This window comes from Alligator sinensis, unplaced genomic scaffold, assembly GCF_000455745.1.
Source record: "Alligator sinensis unplaced genomic scaffold, ASM45574v1 scaffold1584_2, whole genome shotgun sequence".
NCBI classification, from domain to species: Eukaryota; Metazoa; Chordata; order Crocodylia; family Alligatoridae; genus Alligator; species Alligator sinensis.
Window position 1 is genome coordinate 588,942 of NW_005842864.1, and position 20,022 is coordinate 608,963.

The 20,022-nt window shown below is 44.0% G+C and overlaps 1 protein-coding gene across 1 annotated transcript in view; it reads right to left on the reverse strand.

Moving 5' to 3' along the window:
* Positions 1-2,835: 2,835 nt before the first annotated feature.
* Positions 2,836-20,022, reverse strand: part of SLC9A6 (solute carrier family 9 member A6) — a 35,295-nt gene continuing 18,108 nt past the window's right edge. Inside the window, exons 7-16 of the mRNA XM_014525689.2 lie at positions 14,923-15,064; positions 14,327-14,432; positions 13,962-14,050; positions 13,671-13,784; positions 12,785-12,896; positions 12,031-12,184; positions 10,256-10,286; positions 8,967-9,046; positions 7,513-7,618; positions 2,836-6,721 (exon numbers count right to left, since the gene is read on the reverse strand). Coding sequence (XP_014381175.2) covers positions 6,446-6,721; positions 7,513-7,618; positions 8,967-9,046; positions 10,256-10,286; positions 12,031-12,184; positions 12,785-12,896; positions 13,671-13,784; positions 13,962-14,050; positions 14,327-14,432; positions 14,923-15,064 — 1,210 coding nt within the window. The 3' untranslated portion in view covers positions 2,836-6,445. The remainder of the gene's footprint in view (positions 6,722-7,512; positions 7,619-8,966; positions 9,047-10,255; positions 10,287-12,030; positions 12,185-12,784; positions 12,897-13,670; positions 13,785-13,961; positions 14,051-14,326; positions 14,433-14,922; positions 15,065-20,022) is intronic.

Below are 20,022 nucleotides of genomic sequence, written 5' to 3' on the forward strand. Positions count from 1 at the left end.
GTTCGTCCCGACCCTCTTTCCTAAAGCGGTTTAAACGACATCTGAGGATACACTAGTGCAACTCAGCCTGTAGAGCAACTGCCAGGGGAAAGCAGATGCCAAGGTGTGTTTTGGGGGTGAGAGGGAGAAAACCTATCATCCTGCAGGAATTTATTCCCCTCCTGGTCCTGCAGTTCTCCTCCCCACCCCGAATGAGATCTGCAATGAATAAGAATTTGCCTGTTATAAAGTAGGCCCGAATGTGGAGCCAGCCCAGGGCAGCTAGTACAGAATGCTACCACGCACTCGTTCCCTACGTGGACATCCTTGCTCCGGACTTCAAGTGCCTTTGGGTAGCTCAGGTTCATCTGCTTTCAAGATGAACCAGGCTAAAATGTATATAGACAACCTCTGTCTGAGACAGAGGCACCCACGAGGACAGAACGGCTACTGTGCATTAAGGTCACCCCTTACCTTATCTCCCAGCAACTTCTCCATGTTGGAAAGTCCTTGCACATTTGCAGGGTTACTTTGTGTTACTGCATCATCAAAGCAGGACGGATAGGCTGGAGGAACTGAAGGCAGGCAAGACCTCAAAATATCCAATAAATCTGATTCAGAACAGAAGCTTTTTTTTTTTCTTTTTTTCTTTTTCTTTTTTAATATTTCAGAACTCTCTCCAGAGAGTCCACAGAGTAGGGGAACAGCACTGTATGAACATGTGTTCTGCATAAAGATGCAGCTGGTAAAATCCAGCATTAGCCCTACGAGGCTTGGACAAGTTTTTTTTAAACCAAGTTTATATGATATTGTTAACATGAACTTCTGTGGAGTTGGAACGTCTGGGGAAGGGACGGATGGTGTTGGGCTCTTTTGAGAAACTGCGAGAAGAAACTACTGCTAAAGTGCTCTTTCTACTGTGAAGGTGATTCTATGTTTGCACTGGCTTTTATATACAAATAGCTGTTGTGAATAAAAGTTCAGCACAGACCAGCTGTTTAGGGTGCATGTCAGGGTGTTACTGCACAGACCATTCAAGCGTTCATGGTGCAGCAACTTCTTACCTCCTCTTACCCACTGCCGTAAGAATTCTTCTTAGAGCAAGGACAAGAAAAGAAATAATACACCGCTCTCTCCAGCAAGAGGAGGGGATCTGAAGAAAACGGCACTTGCTTCTCCTGAGAAACTCATAACGACCCTGGTTTTCATTACAGAAGCACAAATTAATGATGTTAACCCATCATTACCCCATCAGTAACAATGTTACTTTTTATCAAAGGGCCGTGACAAAATTTATTGGATCCACATGGAAATGTCTTTGTTATTACTCCACTCTGTAATCATTATAGCCCGCACAGTTTGCCTGTGCCCATTACACAGCATCTTAAGCAACCAACCAACCCCTCATCGATACTGGTAAACGCTGTGTGCACCACCAGGATGCTGTGTTAGCTGTCAAGTACCCTCCTCCCTCCCCCATGTCTTGTTCTTTGAACAACAGCTCTCTTTCAACCACGTTTCAGCTTCTAAATAGCTTGAACAATTTTATGTGGAATAAATTATACAATTTGTGTTTGCATTTGTTATGATTTGTGCAAATCAGGTAGAGCAGCTGTGAGACAGTCACTGTTCAACTGAATACGTTTCTTTAATAAAACAACGGTGCCTTGATGTTTGGGTCAAATTTTCACGTGGGTTTCAGTGGTGCAGATGTCTGGAACAAAGCTGACTCTTGGCAAGCAGTTCTTGTCTGTGGTTTGAGACTGCACTAGCTTGTCTGTAGTCAGTTTTGCATGTGGGTGAATGCTGCACCTCAGACAGAAATCACCACGGTCCAGAAAATGTAAAACAGAGGCCTCCTTGCTGCCTGCAGATCACAAGGTGCAAACAGGTCAGACAGGACGAACGTGACATTGCCACTGCCTCCTCGCTGTCTGACCACCGTACAAATCTCCACTTGCAAAAGGGAATGTGGGCTGACTAGGCTAAATGATTTTATGCACAAGCAACCAAAACACATTCATGATCTTCTGCTATCTTCTGATGGGTTATATAGAGTTTTACAGACAAGTTTACTCAGACAAAAAGAGAACAGCTCCATTGCTTCATCTGCACAACAGAATGACTGTGTTAGTGTCTCTACGTGAAGAGAGAGTGTGTAACACCAGGTCAGAGGGATCAATCATAAACATCTGCAACAGAAAATACTTTATACAACATACTTAGAAGGAACCAATGAAGTGCTTTTTCTAAGAGACTGGCATGAAGGGAAAAATCATGGCCTTACAGTTAAAATGAAAGTTCAAGAATCTGAACTTCTAGGTTTAAACCCAAGCCCTGCCACTGCTTTGCATCATCCCTGGTGTCTTTGCTTTCCAGTCTGTAAGTACTGAGAGCTGTAACAGCTGCTTACCATGTCACCAGTACCATCGCATTATGTCCTCATGCTCCCTGCATCTGCCCATTGTATTCCTTCATCGCTGCCTCTTTTATACGAAGATTGCTGAGTCTCCAGGGAAGAGATGGTCCTTTTGCTCTGGCTTTGTACAGCTCCTGTGACAACAGGGTTCAGGGCTTTCCCAATAGCCTAGAGATCAACCACATGTCAGGCCCACTCCCTCTTGGATCACCAGGGTGCAGCGGTGAACTTCCAAAGTCCAAAATGACAAGGGTGCTGCTCTGGCCGAGTTCAGGGTGCTAATGCCTTTTAACAGGTCAATCTACTGTTTCAAGCAAGCAGCGTGGAGTGTGGGAAGCCACACTCTGTACAGTCATTGACTTGACTCAGCGGTGCCTGCTTATTTTTTATCACAGCGCTGCGACAACATTTTTTTAAGAAAGCAAATATGCCATGCCTTAAATTTCTTACAGATTTATTTCCTTGTGAATTAAAGAAACAGTACAGACTTATTCAAGGAAAAAAAAAAACATTTATAGGCCCATAATCCTTCTTTCACAGTACAATGTAACAGTAAAAGATTTAGTCAGTGTAAACAAAAGGTGCAAAAATGATCACCAGCTATCACGAATCAGCTGCACAAACACCACAACTACTGAGGTTAATGCCATTACCGGACAATTCAACAATACTAGTATAAACCATAACTGAACCTATAGTGCTTTTTCATGTGCAAAAAACCCATACAAATTCAATTTACAGACGAGAAGACTCCAAAGAGGTGACTTCTCCACCTCTTTATTTGAGCTGCAGAATTATGCGAGAGGCTGTCTTATGTATTTGGCAAAGGGTCTCAGGGCCAGACTTTGAGAGGGGCTGAGCACTCAGTTTCACCTGAAGATGCTCAGCATCTCAAGATCCAGCTCCACGCATTCTTAACGGCAACCAAAGAAAGAAAACCATCAGTTTCCTACCAATTTGGGTTGTTCCTGTTGAATCCCTTCTAGATTTCAGGATTAGGTTTATTCACCCACTGGTCCAGCTTTCATTTAAAAAAAAAAAATCCCCTTATATAATGTTTCACACGCAGTATAATGCCTGGAGCCTCCAAACTGTTAATATCTTTTTCTGTATTTGGGAGACCTCATGATGCTGACCAAAATTGTTAAGGAATAAGGTAACACGTTGGCAAATACCAACAGAAGATAAAGCATTAAGGTTGGAGAGAGAAATAAAGGAGCACTTGCACACCAGTCAATTAGAAAAGTTAACTGTGGCGTAGGGGCAGTGCCCAGTGCTATCGAGTGAGAGATGAACCGATGATGGCTGGACCCGATGATCTTCAAGGTCCCTTCCAGCCCCTGACAATCTATGAATGAAGGCATGGTTCTCAGTCTTAGTTTCTCACTGACATTAGGCTTTAAAGACATACGCCAACACTAGGGGCTCTGCTGACGGAGCTATACCAGTGCAGCTGCAGCAGCAGAGGCTCTGAAGTGTAGGCAAAACCCTAGACAAGGCCAAGGAGAGTTTTGCCATTGATTTCTAGCTCAGCTCTAGCCCTTGGAGCCCTTTAGCGCCCTGCACTGAGACTCGAAGAGGAACTCGAGCAGTGGGATTGTGGATGGGATTTGGAGGCACAAGGATTCTCCATGAAGGTCAACAGACAAAGCTGGAGAATTAGACTGCTCTGACAGTGGATTCTCCAGGGGAAGAGAGCAGGAGGCAAACAAATTCCTCCAATTATTTAGGAACAGAGGAATATCAGCTGGTGGGTGTGCCTTCATCAAAAGCAGATCAGAACAGCAGCGCCTGTAATATCTTCGTGGGTTTTGTAAATTGAATTCATAGCGAGATTAGACAGGAAAAAACAAGAGGTTTAGCATACCTCTTTACAAAGGCAAAATAAAACAAAAAGATGTAGAAGTAAACCAAAACAACAACATTTTCAACTTTTTTTTTTCCTTTTTCTTTTTTAAACATGAAGTTAAGGTAGAGACGTCATATAAAATGCACACGTCATGGGATTCCTGCACAGCAGGAAACAAACAGGCTAGCACTAAACAAATGGCTACGTTAACAGCTAAAACTGCCATTTCCTGGGTGCAATGAAGATTCTGTTTTCCCTAACTATAAACAGCATGTACATTGGTACAGAGGAGTCCTATGGAGAAAAACCTATACATTTTGTTTGGAAAGGAACAAAGAAAAAAGTGTTTCCTTGGGGATATTTAACTGGAAAAAAAAATTAGTTCCACTTCGGTAAATTTAAGGCAATGTTACTTAGACCTGAGAAAATGAAAAAAGTTTAAATCTATTTCCTGAACTAGAAACATACACTCAGCCAAAGTTTAAATATTTCCCCGCGATGCCTTCCACTCTTGGTTAGTGTTGCAGTAGTTGTGGGGAAACAGCCAAAAGGGGGGAAAAAACTGCAATGACATCTCAAGTCCTGACCCTGAGAGGGGCAGAGTCCTCTCAAATACAAGTCAATGGGAGTCATGAACACTCGGTGCCTCCAAGGAGCAGGTCTTGTATCCTCTCAGGTGTGTGTTCCCGTTCTGACAAACTGCAAGCTAACTTTGCAACAGGCCTGGAGTGCATTTGTGACTGTGGAAGGGAGGCTGGATAATGTAAAAGGTAAATTAAATTATGCACAGTAAATTCTTTGCCGCAACCTTTTCTTAAGGAAAATAAGACAAAGTTTGCGGCTTCTTAAATGTTCACTGCACCTTTAGCCATTTCCATTGCTGTAGAATAATTTCTAATACACTAATGTGAAATAGCAAATTGTTCTGTGCTCTTCCTTGGAAAAAATATAAAAAACATGTCAGCTCACAAACATTTGTTATTAAACAGAAAGAGACATGAGTGATCAGGGAGATTATTGACACACTGCATGCTAAGAAGTTACCAAACAAAGTGCAATGATTTTAACTATACAGGAGGACGGACAACTCTCTTTCAGTACCACTTAATTTTTTAAGTACCTTTTAAGAAATCTGCAAGTAGGGTTTCAATCTACAAACCTTTATGCTTACGGGGGGTTAGATAGATCTGCCTCCAGGGTATAGCGTGGAACTGTGGGCCTTGTACACCTATTCAGCAATCTCAGTGACTAAGTAGTAAAGAGCTTCAATCACACAAGACATGGTCAATGCCCAGAATTTAAAATTCAAATACGTTTAGAATTGCTTTACTATTTCTAGAAAAAGCTGCTTAATTTACAACTGAAATGCAAACTCACCGACTACAAGCGTCTGCAATGAGCCTGATGCAGCGCATGTGTGAATGCCTCCAAAACGCTACTGCAAACACAAAACTTCTCTGGAAGAGTGAAACTGGACTCCAACCTGTGGGCGGGTTGCTGCGATGCACGGCTTTCCAATTTGAGATGGACTGCATGTGGCTTTTGCCAATGCCAATCATTCCCTCTCTCAACAGTGGCGTGGGCAGAGTGGGTGAGTCACTTCAAAACAAAATGCTTCCTTTCCCCTTCCAGTGCAGCATGCAGCTGGCTAGTAGACTATTAGGCCAGTCTTTGAGGAGACATTTTGCCAATAATATAATGTGATTATTTCAAGATCAGAGACCGTAACCATTATTGGGTGAAAAATAAGGAATTCCCATCTTTAGCTGACTTCTCCTTTCCACTCTGAGCAGGCAGAGCAACAGAAAGAAAACGTTTCATTTGGCATTTTGGGTAGCGTTCGGCAGAAATTTGAATGCTAATAGGACTCAAGTTAGCCACTTTGAGTAACTCGGACCTAAAGTCCTCCTCAAAACCTATTCCACACCACCTTAAAAGAAGTTCACTGGGCACAAAGCTTCTTATCCTAAAACAGTTCCACTCTACACAGTGCAGTCCAGATGGGTTTTAACTTAAGAAACTGCAGCTTGCTCTTGACAAGCTGCTTTGTAGAGAATATTTATATTCTTCTGACACCATATAAATAATATTTATACAGCTTAGACATTTTGAGACATGCATTAGCTTTTAGGTAGTACATATTTCTTCATAATCATATATGCAAATATTACTGTCAATTAAACCAAACAAAATAAATCTTACGCTGGGCCATGTCTTGCGCTATCGAGCACATTTGATGGAGGTTCAGAATCATCCATGGGAAGAACCAGGCGTGTTCCCCGTATTACAAGTTCATGATCCCCAAAAGCGAGCTCCCGATCCAGTGCTTCTTCAGAGCTGTTTCCAGCAAACCTCCGTGAAGCACCACTAGATGTTACAGAATCAGTGTTCACGGTAGAATCCCCGTATGTCAAACTGATGTCTCCGTCGTTCAAAATAAGATCAGAATCATCGTCCTTCAGCTGCTCTTGATTCTGAACAGCAAAGACAAAAAGTTTATTTCCTCATCAGTTACTCCCAGCTACCACCAGTAACAAGACTCTGTCACACTGATTGCAACTAAAAGGTGCCCTCGCCAACAATGTGATTCCAAGACACCTGGATCTACGATATTAGCAAATGAAGGCACTCAGCTAGGTATTCTTCCTGAGCTGTCTCCCTTCTTAGGAGCTCTTGCTATGAATAAAGACTACTGTAAGTGGCTATGGGCTGCAACAGTTCATGTTAACAAAGAACTGGCACCACTAGAGACAGGATGCGAGGAAACGGGTGCATTATGAGTACTAGGCACCACTGAAGACAAGACCATAACCAGTCTAATTCTGACTAACAAATCTTGTCTTCCTAACTTTACCCATCCACCAGAGCAACTGCCACCGTCACTACATGGTGTGAATGATGCAACTAACTCCCAGTCATATCTTCATGCCCAAGCACTGTCAATTGTGAAAGCAAAATGCATGTTGGAGGTGCTTCATTATCTGCCAGACTAAGCTTCTGGTTTTCATAAACCTCCCAGCATCTGCCGCTTCATGGTGCAAGAATCCCAGTAACGATTCATGTGTTGGCAATACTGAGAGGGGACGGTCTAATGATGGAACGCTTGCATTCTACAACATCATGCAGCAAATGCAAGGAAACATGAACTAGGGGTCTAAAGCGACTCAGGTTATATGCTCCAGAAACTGAAAAGAAGGATAAATACCTCAGAATCAAACATTATGGCAGAAAGAGCATGTTTGTTAGACAAACTTTATAGACTTACTTCATAGGCCTGAGGACTTGTCAAGCATCTGGCAATAGGTCCACAACAACTAGGAAGCGTAGTTGTGAGAGGAGGACCACTGTGTGTCAACAGAGGCTTTAAATAGCTACGGGGTACGTTAAGGAAGAAATGCCAGCACTGCTATGTATATCAATCCAAGGGCACAACGCGTTGGGTCAAAAAAGTGATTACGACAGAAACACTTCTCTCAATTAAAGACAGAGGGGGAAGGAGGCTGGGGATGGGACTGCAGTCTTCTGCTGAAAACACAGCACCCAACAACAGAGACAAGAAGAACCCAGGACCTCCTTCATCACTGAGTCCAGTCCCTGGCTCCTGCAGGCACCAGACCACTGGCCAAACTCCATCTTATAAGGAGTTACTTTCTGCCCATGCTACACCCACTGGAAAGCTATTCTAGACACTCAGAGCTCCAATGGTTAAGAATCATCTTCTAATTTCTGGCTTAAATTTGTTCCTAGCCAGTTCATACCCACCTGTTCTTGTGCTAACATTGTTCTTTAGCTTCAATAGCTCTCCTTCTTCCTCCCTGATGTTTACTGAGCTCAGAAACTGCACTCAAATCCTCTCAGCCTCCATTTTGCTAGATTAAAGCTAAATTCTTCTATTCTCCTGACAACAGACTGTCCAATTCACCCCTTAAGCTCTTCTCTGCACTTTACAATTCAAGTCTCTACCCTACAAGAATGTATCACACCACTCACCTGCTCGTTCAACCTGCATCCCTTTTTACTGCTGGTAAGTGTCCCCAGCAGCAGCTCTCACGGCTGAGACATCACATCACTACTAAAACTTCATTTTCAACCCAAATGTTTTTTCAGGTACCCACAGCTCTGCCTTCACTAACACACATTTGGCCAAAATACTATAAGGCAAAATCTTAGTGAATGCAAGGTATGCAAGTTAACAGGTCAAGCTAAACCCTAACTTCACCAAGTCTTTAAGTCAAGCTACTAAGAACCTCTTCTACAAGAGGCAACAGGAGCACCTCTCTTCCATTACGCTGCACCTTTCACCAGAGCCCAGCTAACGACTTCTATGCTTAGTCATCGTGACGTACAAACAAAACAAGACAGGCACAAAAGAAATTAAGAGCGTTTTAACGGGCATGGGAAGGGCTGTAAGAAAATAGCATGTAGCCTTCCTACACTCCTGTCACATCATCACACACGGGAGTTTGAGTAACTCTGTATTTTCAACCTTTTTCTGTGCTTGGCTTAGAGCAGAGCTCCTCCTGCACATTCATTAACTGTGGGTGGGAACAGTTGGAGAAGTTTTCCCAGGTGCAGGCATTATAAGTAAAGCATAAACAGCAATATTATAGAACAGGGAACCTGGCTCTTCTCTCCACAGGGAGGCTATGCTCAGAATTAACCAGGTTACATTTCTGGACTGGTGTTGGCTCTGTATGGTTTTCTCTCCATTAAGGATACTTATGGTCGAAGTTGTACCACATCCTAAACAGCCAGGCACTTTCTGCTTTCGTACTCCTCCTCTCGTTCTCTGGGACCCCCTGTAATAGAGTCACAAGTTAGAGCACTGTGCTGTCCTGCCCCTATCAACATGAATTAGATCAAGGCATTCCAAATTACATATGTGAATGAAGGAAGAGGGTCTGTTTTTCTTCTTCATAGCCATTTAATTCATGATCACGGACCCCCACCAGTTCCCTCCCTTTTGTAATTACATAACATCCTTGGATTATAGCAACTGATTACACAGCAATGCTGTACTAGCACAGCCTTTCATTTAACGTGATTCAGCAGCCAGCACCATATGAACTGCCAGAGTGTCTGTGGGTTAGAGACTAGTCCTCTCCTTCTCACCACCCACTCCCTTCTAGTGTCTTCCCCACACAAACCCTTGCTCCCTGGGACAATTTAATAAAGACAAAACACTTCATTAGGGGCAACAGGGGAGTTGCAGCCTGCCTTCCATTCCCATCCACCTTGGCTGGTGCCATTTCTCTCTGTGTAGAATCACACACATGACAGACCAAACTCTTTGTCTTAATCCTCATCCATGCAGGCTGGGCTATTTTGGAGTATAGCCCAGCCTGCTCTCTCTAGTGAGGATTAGCTGATCTTCAAGAATGAAATATCCTATAACAACTGACACTAGGGTAGGCAATTTTTTATGGGCCAGAATGACCCACCCCAGGTTGGAGGTGGGCAGGCACTCAGACCCAGCCGTTGCTGCAGTTTGTCCTTGGGGAGAGTGCCCAAAGCCAATACCCACCAACTACCAAATGCTGCTGAAACTCTATGGCCATGAGCTGGATCCAACCATTTCATGGGCCAGATCTGAACCCCGGCCTAGGCAAACAGGGCTTGGAGTCTCCAAGGGCAGAGCCTCCTTTGGAATGGCAAGAGTTCCTCACACAGAGGAGCTACAAGGTGAGAGCTGAAATGTGCAGGTGTCACACGCACAAGAAAAGTTGCACACTACTGTATCCAGGCACACCAGCTCCCTGATTGTGCACTGCTCGAGTCTGTGCTCTAAAGCTGTTATTTCCTGTTTTGCAAGATAAATCAACACAGGAAGCCAGAAGTGCAGAAGATAGAATAGAATAGTGTGTGACAATCAAGAGGGAAAAACAGTGCACTGCAGATGCTTCATTAAAAGGGAAACATTAACTGTCAGGGTAAAGCAGAGGACGAGGTTTAATCATTCTTTCAGGCCAGGCTAATTTAAAGCTAGTTACTAAGGAACATATACTTACTAAGTTTTCTTGATCCGCATCCACTCCGACTCTAAGGAGAAAACAAGTCAATGGTTAGTGCACACACAAACCACCCTATATGTACACACAAGATAAAAGGCTTTCAGAGGCGCTCTCTTCCAGGGACACCCTTTTGGAGCAGGCCAAGTTCTTTCACCACCTTCTTCTGCCACTTGGACAGGCTGCAATCTAGCTCGTCACATGGAAGATGAGATGCTCCCAAACCCTGTCCATTTGCATGTCATTCTGGTCAGATAACACCCCCAGCTCTGAAACAGCAACAATCATGACAGATCAAAGCGGAAGTGCCTCGACACCCCTACTCAGCACAGTACTTAACGCACATGTTTAAATCCCACTACAATTTTTAAATACACCATGTGCTCAAATGTTCTTCTGAACTGGGACCAGAGTTGGGAGGGGAACTAGTCTGATCTGCATTTGCTAAAAGCATTAAAAATTCAGCCTGCCCTCATGCCATGATGTGCTAGCAGTGCTGCATAATGGCAGATGAATGCATTCAGGGGTTACAAATACATAGATTTGGCAGAATTCGGTTTTTATTTTTTAATCATTTTGATGGCTAAAAACTGCTGTTTATTTTAAAGCTTTTCTTTTGTGTTTATCAATTTTTATCAATTTAAATGTTCAGAATCGTGTGAAGTTAGGGGTTTGGGGGCCAGACAATTTAATAATCACAGTATACTGTTAAAAACTTTATAAAAATCACGTCAAAATAGAAAAAGTAAATATACATTTATTTACTTGGCAGGAGTTTGGTTCCTGCTCTGATCATGCAGGGGCTGGGCCAAGCTCGCTAGGAGTTTGGCCCCTCCCGCACAGCCCCCAGTTCCTGCAGCAGCCTCTGTCCATGCACGCAATCAGAAACGCCCTGCACCAGGGCCAACGTTACCACTTTGCTACTAAATGTGTGCCAGTTATCAGAGCCCATGTCTAAAGAAGCACCCAGTGAAGAGGATTCACTCCACTAGTTGACCATGGCTGTCTCCAGGTCCCCCACATGCAAGAGAATTAGCAAGAGTTGCTCTGGGTTTTGCCTGGTTGTAGAGACACAGGATCCCTGACATTATTCAGTTCTGATCTCTTCTTGTCCCAATGTGTTCAGAAGCTTGCAATAAAATGAATGGCAGCTCTCCAAAGGCCAACTCCTCAGCATGTCGACACCCTTCTGGTTCAGTGGCCTGCTGTGAGGAATTAAACCCCTGCATTCAAAGCTCCCAAACAGAAGCCATATGACAGAGATGGCCTATGTACAGGCATGGCATTAAGAAAAAAGGCATCTACATCACAAGCTGGTATTTCTTTCAGCACAACCACACAAGTAAAGATCAGTTTTGTACCCTTTTTAAAAGTATCAATCTTCCCATTTGTAGGAGTGGAGGGGGGATACTAGTAAGGAAGAATTCAGACAGGTTTCTCCTGTTCCCAAAGTAAAAACTTTTACAGGCCATGGCACCCACTACCTCTGCAAGCCTGAAGCTTACAGAGCACTCAGGGCTCGGGCTCAGCCAGCAAACTTTAGCTACTCAGCTGAAAGAAACTGTCTCCATGGAAAGGGACATCAGATTGACATAATAGAATAAGGCAATTAAAAACAGTTTCTGTTTTAAGGCACAGCCCTTAGACTTCAGAGAGCTGCTCCTGGGATGGGACAAGGCATAGAGACTGACAGTGCAGGTGAAATGACATCCCATTCGATCCGATCTAAGGAGTTCATTGAATTCTAGGAATAGGGACACAAAGGTCACACTCACCTAATATTCAGGCATGATAACATGGCTGTGGTGCCACCACCAAAAACCCAGACAGTGAAGAACACTATGAGAAGCGTTGTGCTGAACATCATCTGTCTAGCGTAGGTAGCGGTGTCTCGAATAGCCAAGGCAAAGGCCATGGCTCCTCGCAGCCCTGAGTAGAAAAGCAAACAAGGTCTAACTCCCCCAGTCTCATGCAATTTGCAGCCGTGTTAGCTCCCACTGTCCTACTTGAGGCAGCTACATTCCCTACGTACACCCTAGTTAATCTAGAAATCACAATGCTTGCTCCTGGCATTCTACAATCTTCTCAGACACTAGGCCACTGCTGCCCAGCTAACTTCTAACAAACCTTTGCCTTCCTGGAGTATCTTTGTTCTGAGGATCTCAAAGTGGGCTAAAAACTCAAAACTCCTGAGAGATTGTCATTACAATCCTCATTTAAAAATGCAGAAGACAGGAGTAGTAAAGTATTATGCCCAAGACAACGGCAAGACTATGCAGAGCTGGGAACCTCCTTCCTCATTTTAGTGCTACAGCAAAGTGCTGCAGAGATCTCTCTCTAAACTAAACTAAGAACTTTACCAGAATTAACAAGCTACTAATGAACATCGGAATAGCCAGTACAAGGTCCTCTTATTCATGTGCATAATAATTAAGTTTCAAGTTGGAGGACAACTGTTTCAGAGTGTTCCACACAAGGTCCGCTTATCACACTTCAGGGATATGACAGACAGGGATGAGGAAAACGTACCAGCAAACATCATCATGTGCTGGATATTTGTTCCAATCTTGTTTCTTCTACCCAAATTAAGTAACATGGACAGAGGGTAAATGTTAGCAGCTCTTCCCAGGAAGATGGCAAGCTACAATTGCACACACATTAAGGAATGCTTCCTTCTTAAGCTGGCCCAAATTTACACCATAAAAATCTATTCTCAAGCACTGACAAAGGGAAGGGGGAAAAAAAAGTGAATGCCATTTTACTCAAGTATCAAAAAAACATTTACTCGTGTATCAATCCAGGTAAACTCTGAAAGGCATTTTGCAAGACTGTCAAGGTTTCTCCCCAATTCAAATTAAAACTCCTTGCAACCCTCACTTGTCATTCGTAGAAATACTTTGTGTCTGTGTAAATGGAAACCACCCAGGCTGAGTCAGTACTGGCCAACTTGTAAGCCTGGTCTTAGGCATAATGATACTTATTTCAGAACAATTTGGGGGAGGGTTGACTAAATACGAACACTTGGATCCTGAACAGTATGAGAACAGATTATAAACCGGCTTGTTTATATCAGGAAGTTCCAGCTTGCAAAAAAAAAGCACTACCGTTTTCTACAATACCACATTCACGTGTGACAGCAGCGAGGTCTTCAACCACACAGTCACAGTTCAGTGCAGAGTTCCACAATGAGGTGGTTATAACACCCCTTGAAATGGGATAAAGCAAAGAGACAAAAACTTGCCAGAATCAGAGATTCGTATTTTAAAAAACAGTCAACTTAGAAAGAAACACAAAAGAAAAATCCTCATGCTCTGAAAGTTAAAAAGGGACTGAGAAAAACCCACATTTTATCTAGCCTATAGTAAAACTGCGTGTCTGTTTTCCTTGATGCTTTTTAAATCAGACTAAAGGATACAAAAGCCCCTACTACAAAAGTGGCGTTAAAGACGTGATTCTGGAAGGTGAACAATGCGAGTCCCATGTAGGAGAAGATGAAGTTTTCTGCCAAGAAATTCAGAAGCTCAAACAACTAAAAAGAAAAAAATAGACAGTTATTTATCTTGCGATAAGACAAATGTGCTATTATGCCTATAAAATATCAGCGATTTCACAGAAGTGATTCTCTGCGAAAGTCACTTCTAGAAAACAAGCAGTTCTGGCAAAGGAGAAGGGAAAATTCATGTCAATGTGTATGAATAATTCTTACCTGTTTAGTTCTATGCTGGGACTCAGTAGACAAGTTGTTATACGTGTAGTGGGCTTGCGTGATCCCACAGAACAGTACTGCTACCACACCTGAGGAACAGAGTATTATATTAAGACCTTAACACACAAATGGGAAACAAAGCTACATGGTGACAGCTGGTTGGTTTTATTCAACAATCACAAAATACTGAATAAATATATTTTTGTGCTAGAGTATAAAAATAATACAAAGTGAGATTATAGTTTCCAGTGAATACATTAGTGCTGCTCTATGGCTTCCTGATTCTCAGCTGCCACAGGCTAAAGTCATCACTGTGAATCCCAGCCCCCCCATGCTCCCCTTGTAGGATATAAGACGTGTCCCACCTGTAAAACCACATGCTTCAGCCAGCAGGAACGTGCTCCAAGACATCAAGAAAAACAACCCTGTTTCCAGCAACGGGAACTCGCGGAGTTTCGTGAACTTGGTGACGTTGCAGATTGTTAAGGACCTTACATTAAAAACACCAGACTGTGTGCAACAGTACAAGGACACCTAGCACTATGATAGCATATTGATTCACTGGTATTTATGGTACAGAAGAGGGGCCAAATCCTGCTTGCATTGCTCACAACAGTAATCCCGTTTAATTTAATTCCAAATAATAAAGCTTTATAAAAGTGCAGGCTCGAGGAAGCCAGGCTGCATTCTGTGGACAATTGCTAGTATCCAAAATTCTGGTCAAATAAAACTGAAGCAGTCTATACCCCTAATGATAAAGCGCTGCGATAAAGAAAAGAACAGTGCAGTACAAGGTTATCAAGCTAGCTTATGCCCCATAGCAGTACTATCTGGCCCACCCTTAAACAAACCGTTTTATTGCTTTCCTTTCAGAAGAAGCCACAAAAGCTTGGATTTGAGCAAAACAGTTTAACACAACATGACACCAAGTAAGCTTGCAGGAACACCAGTGGAAAGATATTAAAGCAGTGACTACTCCAGTAGCTGCTCCCATCGCAAAGGATCCACTGAATATCCCAAGGAAGATCCCAATCGACTTAAGCATTGCCATGACGTCAAATGTGTGGCTGTTGTCACCTGCTGGCTGGTATGCTACGATCGAACTGGAAGGGAAAACAAACACACCTCAGTTTGGATGGAAAGGAAAGGAAACTGTGGATTTGCAAGTCAATCTAATGGCTGTTGCTGTGGCTGCTACAGATGACACTCCTGAAAGGACAGGCATGGAATAAAAGAGAAAAAGGGGACAGCTTCCACATGATCTTCTGAAACTGTGTTTCAACTGCATCTGAATTCTCAGCGGGGGCAGCACCGGTTCAAAGCGCCGCATGGGGCTCTTATTGTGAGCGGTACGTTCAGACCCGCCTCTACCACCAGAGTCTGACGTGACTTATCATGCCATTTAATGTGTGCAGCTAGCAAAGAAGCGGGGGCATTTCCATAAGAATAATGATCTCCACTTCCATGTTCTGCTGAAATATGCCCTTTTCTATGTGGGGCTGCCCCGGAATGCCACAGACCACCTGTTTTCTAAAATGTTCTTAGTTCCTACCCTAAGTCTGTGGGCTGAGCTGGGTTGGTTTCCCATTTGCTTTTTTGGAGGGAAACGGAGAGAGGAATTCAAAGCGTCCCATATGACCTGGCTTCTTTAGGGACCACATTTCCCTGAAGATCATCAAGACAACTAGGAACAGCCAGGGGCCCAGATGTTCACTTTGTCTGTCTGCCATTTCCAAGGAGACTTCCTATCTGTGAAACTCGCTTTCCCTGATGATGTGCAAAACTCCATGTTTAGATCTCCATCTAGTGCAATGCATCTTTTTGAACAAGGATTCATTGGACTGTGGTCGATTCCTAGTTGATTTACAACTTGTAATCTCATCAACAAGAAATATCAAGTTGGTAAGATCAAAAGGCCATACTGACTGGCATCAACTGCATCTCCTTCAAATCTCAATTAACCAACTATTTCAGTATTTTGCACAGGGTAGACATCAGGCTGATGGATTATAAACAGCTTTTAAAATACTGACACAACCGCCATGTCCAGATGACAAGCTTCCTGTGCCCAGCACTAGTGCCTTCCAACATGCTGCATGGCTCCCTGCACAACCCATCAGACTAGAAACAGAATACAATTAATTAGCATAGTTTCTCAGCAGGGCTAACCACCTTTGGGTCTGTGTGGATGCACAGCTACACTGCTTCCAGGCTGGTAGCTGAGCACAGAGCCTAACTTGTCTAAGGGTTGGGCACAGTAAATTCATGGTTTAGATATGGCCAACATGCGCTTTCCTCCACCCTCTGAATTCCCCTGTGTTCCAGGCTGTATTGAAACAGTCCAAATTCTTCTCAGTCAACTCTTTTAAAACACCTGGTTGCAAATTATCTGGTTCTGTTCCTTTAAGAAGGTGCATCTTTTATACTCTAACACCCTGGGTTTTTACTGGACCAGATTCTATTGTACAAGATGAAAACATCATGTGCTTTTTTCCCCAAAAGGAAAAAAAACCTTATCTTGCACTACTGACAATACCACCACTTCCATCTAGTATTGGTTCAATATCATTGTTATGAGCCCTCTGGCTCCTAATACACTCAAAGTCATTATTGTCCTCAATACTGCTGGCCACAGATTTCTCTTTTCTTCTCTGTAGCTTCTGATTTAAATGTATTACGCTCGTGTTCCCTTTTCCCCCCATTTGTTCTCTCTTGGCTTTTAAATTTGAAAACTGTTTGCACTTCTTGTCTAAGCCAGCTTCTTTTTTCCTACCCAGTATTGCTGTCTCTCTTAGTGGTGTCTTTTAAATTCCTTGTAAAATGTTCTTAAAGCGTTTCCAATTATTCATCTAAATTCCCCCAGACGATTTAGCTCACAACTGCTTTTATTTAGTTTCACAACATTTATGAAACTGGCCTCTATAAAATGACTTTGTGACTTTACTTGCATACAGATGTTAAAACCTTATCGTTACACGCGCCCAACGCAGTACTACTTAATTCTGAGATTCAGTTCCTCCTCACTGAAACTTGGTGCCTGGCCGTCAGCCCAGCCACGAGTCGTGAAAGTACCTTCACAACCTTGCCAGGAAGCAGAGGGTGAAGCTTTGGGTTTTTCTTCCTCCCTTTCACAGAATCCAAACAACTCAAAAGGCCAGTTCCACTTTGAGGGCCACCCACTCCTCCTACCGCCTACCCATCTCACACGCTCCTCCCACTCCCCCATGGCATTCGGTGTGCATGCATGTGAAGTGCTCCTTGCTGAAGGCAAATCAGAAGGGAAAAATGCCTCTCCCAGTTCATGCCACAACCCACTCTTCCCACAGCACCCTAACCAAAGCCATGTACTCAGTCAGTGATATCAGTCAACAGCAGAAAGAGGAGGAAATGGCAGCCTGAAGTCTACTGCCAGAGAAAATCCACAATCAGTAACATCAGCTCCCCCACTATCTGACTGGGGATGAAGTACCTGCCATGCCTGCCTCACTGAGCTCAGATCCACCTCCAACCCCACCGTTACAGTCGGTCTCCACCAGAATTCGTGTCACAAGTCAAGGCAGGCTCCAGAACATACCAGAGGCTAGAGGGAAAAGGTGGAGTAACCCCCTCCAGCATCAGGCACTGAAGGTGCCAGAAGACAAAATAGTCATAGTTTCATAGTTGGTAGGGTCGGAAGGGACCTGAACAGATCATCAAGTCCGACCCCCTGCCATGGGCAGGAAAGAGCGCTGGGATCGAACGACCCTGGCAAGGTGTCTATCTAGCCTCCTTCTGAAGCCCCCCAGGGTAGGAGCCAGCACTACTTCCCTTGGAAGTTGGATCCAGATCCTAGCCGCCCTGACAGTGAAGTAGTGCCTCCTGATATCTAGCCTGAATCTACTCTGTCAACTTATGGCCTTATTCCTTGTTACTCCTGGTAGTGCTCGGGGGAACAGGGACTGTCCCATTGCCTGCTGGTCTCCCTTGGCCAGTTTATAGACAGTCACCAGATCCCCTCTCAGCCTTCTCTTGTGGAGGCTGAACAGGTTCAGGTCCCGTAGCCTCCGCTCAGAGGGCGTGCCCTGCTGCCCCCTGATCATGCGGGTGGCCCTCCTCTGGACCCTCTCCATGTTGTCCACATCCCTCCTGAAGTGCGGCGCCCAGAACCGGATGCAGTACTCCATCTGAGGGCTGACCAGCATCGCATAGAGGGGGAGGATCACCTCCTTGGACCTGCTTGAGATGCATCTGTGGATGCATGACAAGGTGCGGTTAGCCTTCCTGACCATGTCCCCACATTGGCAGCCCATGTTCATCTTGAAGTCTATATAGACTCCATGATCCTTTTCTGCCTCTGTGCTGATGAGAAGGGAGCTCCCCAGCCTGTAGGTATAATGCTGGTTCTTCTTCCCCAGGTGCAGCACCCTGCACTTGTCAGTATTGAATCCCATCTTATCTTATCTTGTCAAGTGCAGCTATGCCAGCTGTGAACCCAAAGACAAGAGGAGCCTTGGATTCCTTCCTTTCCTTTTTTGTGTCCTTGTGACAAGGTGTTTAGCAGAATTTGTGGTTCGCTAGAATCTGACAGGGCCATGCCATGAGTGCCTCTGCTATGGCCTTGAGCTTGTGACCTCTGGGCTGTCACCATGAACCTTAGTGCCCACACCACCCCAGTCCCCTTCAATTCCTGATAATGCACAGATAGAAACCCTGTTGACTTCCAAAAGGAAATCCCCAAGCAGCTGCCCAGCACAGTACTGGAGTCTCCCAGATTTCTTGTCCTCAGCAACTTCAGCCATGACAAAAAATCTGTTGCCAACCAGTACTTGATTTCAAGACCAACATAAACTAGACATTTCTCCCAGGCAGCTGCTGGACTTGCACTCACCTGACCAATATTTAGGATCCTATCTTCAGGCTAGGCCTGGACAGTGAAAATCATGCCACTTTTCAGGTCAATCTCCATTTCACCCAGACAGTGACTAGAGTCACTCCTCACTAGACTGCATTGCTTGCCTCAGCCACTGCCAAGCAAATTTGGCCTCATCATACACAATACAGGAAATATTAGAGCCACCATTTGAAAAAGTGGCCTCTTGCCCCTTTTGAATGGGGAAAACCAGTTAAGATCTATGCTCACCACCAATGGAAAGTGTTAGTGCCTCCTTCAGTGAAGCATGGTTACCAAAGTCCTTGAAAATGTCCTCAAAAAGCCAACAATGGGCCCGGAAGATCATTGCAGTGACAATCCCATCCCCCACTGCCCTACCATGAGCAAAATGATGGAAAAATAAGTGATCACAAAGCTCCAAGAACATGTGACATCAGCCAGCACCCTGGATTGGTCACGACGGCATTCAGACCACAGCTGAGCCCAGAGATGATTTCAACAGCACTTAAAGACGATGTTCTCCTAGTGAGGGATACAGGTAGGAGTTCCCTCCTTGGGCTGCTGGAGCTCTCTGTTGCCCCCGATATAGTTGATCACCAGGTGCTGTTTACTGGCTTGCACAGCACTGCAGAAAGGACCCTGTGCTTCACTGGCTATCTGTGCAATGACTGATCTGGGGTTTCCAGTAGTTCAGAAAATGCTAATTTTCTTCATTAATCTTAACCACAAATAAGTCTCCATCAGGACAAATATATATTGCCAAACAAGCTTCTATGGTGACAAATACAATGGATATGCAACAACAATATGCTACAGGTGCACAAACTTGAAAGCATTCCCTGGCTTTGAGGAGGCACCACATTTCTGGCACTGGGTTCTCCATGCAAGATATCAAGTGGCAATATTAACTATTTCCACCAAAAGAAAGGCAGGTGTGTGGGTAAAGAAGCGAGTGGCAGTGATTTTACCCATGAGTAGCAGTAGTAGGATTCCACAGCAAAAGAGCAGACATGTTCCTTTTTCACATTGCAGGTGGGTGTTAACAGGCAAAAAAAAAAAAATCACTAACAGCTGTAATTATGGCCTCAGTACTGCTTTCAATTCCCAACAGCAGTCTTTCATTGTGTGGCTAATTAGAGGGTGATTAAGGCCGATGACTTTATTGTGACGATTAATACTGAACTATGATTA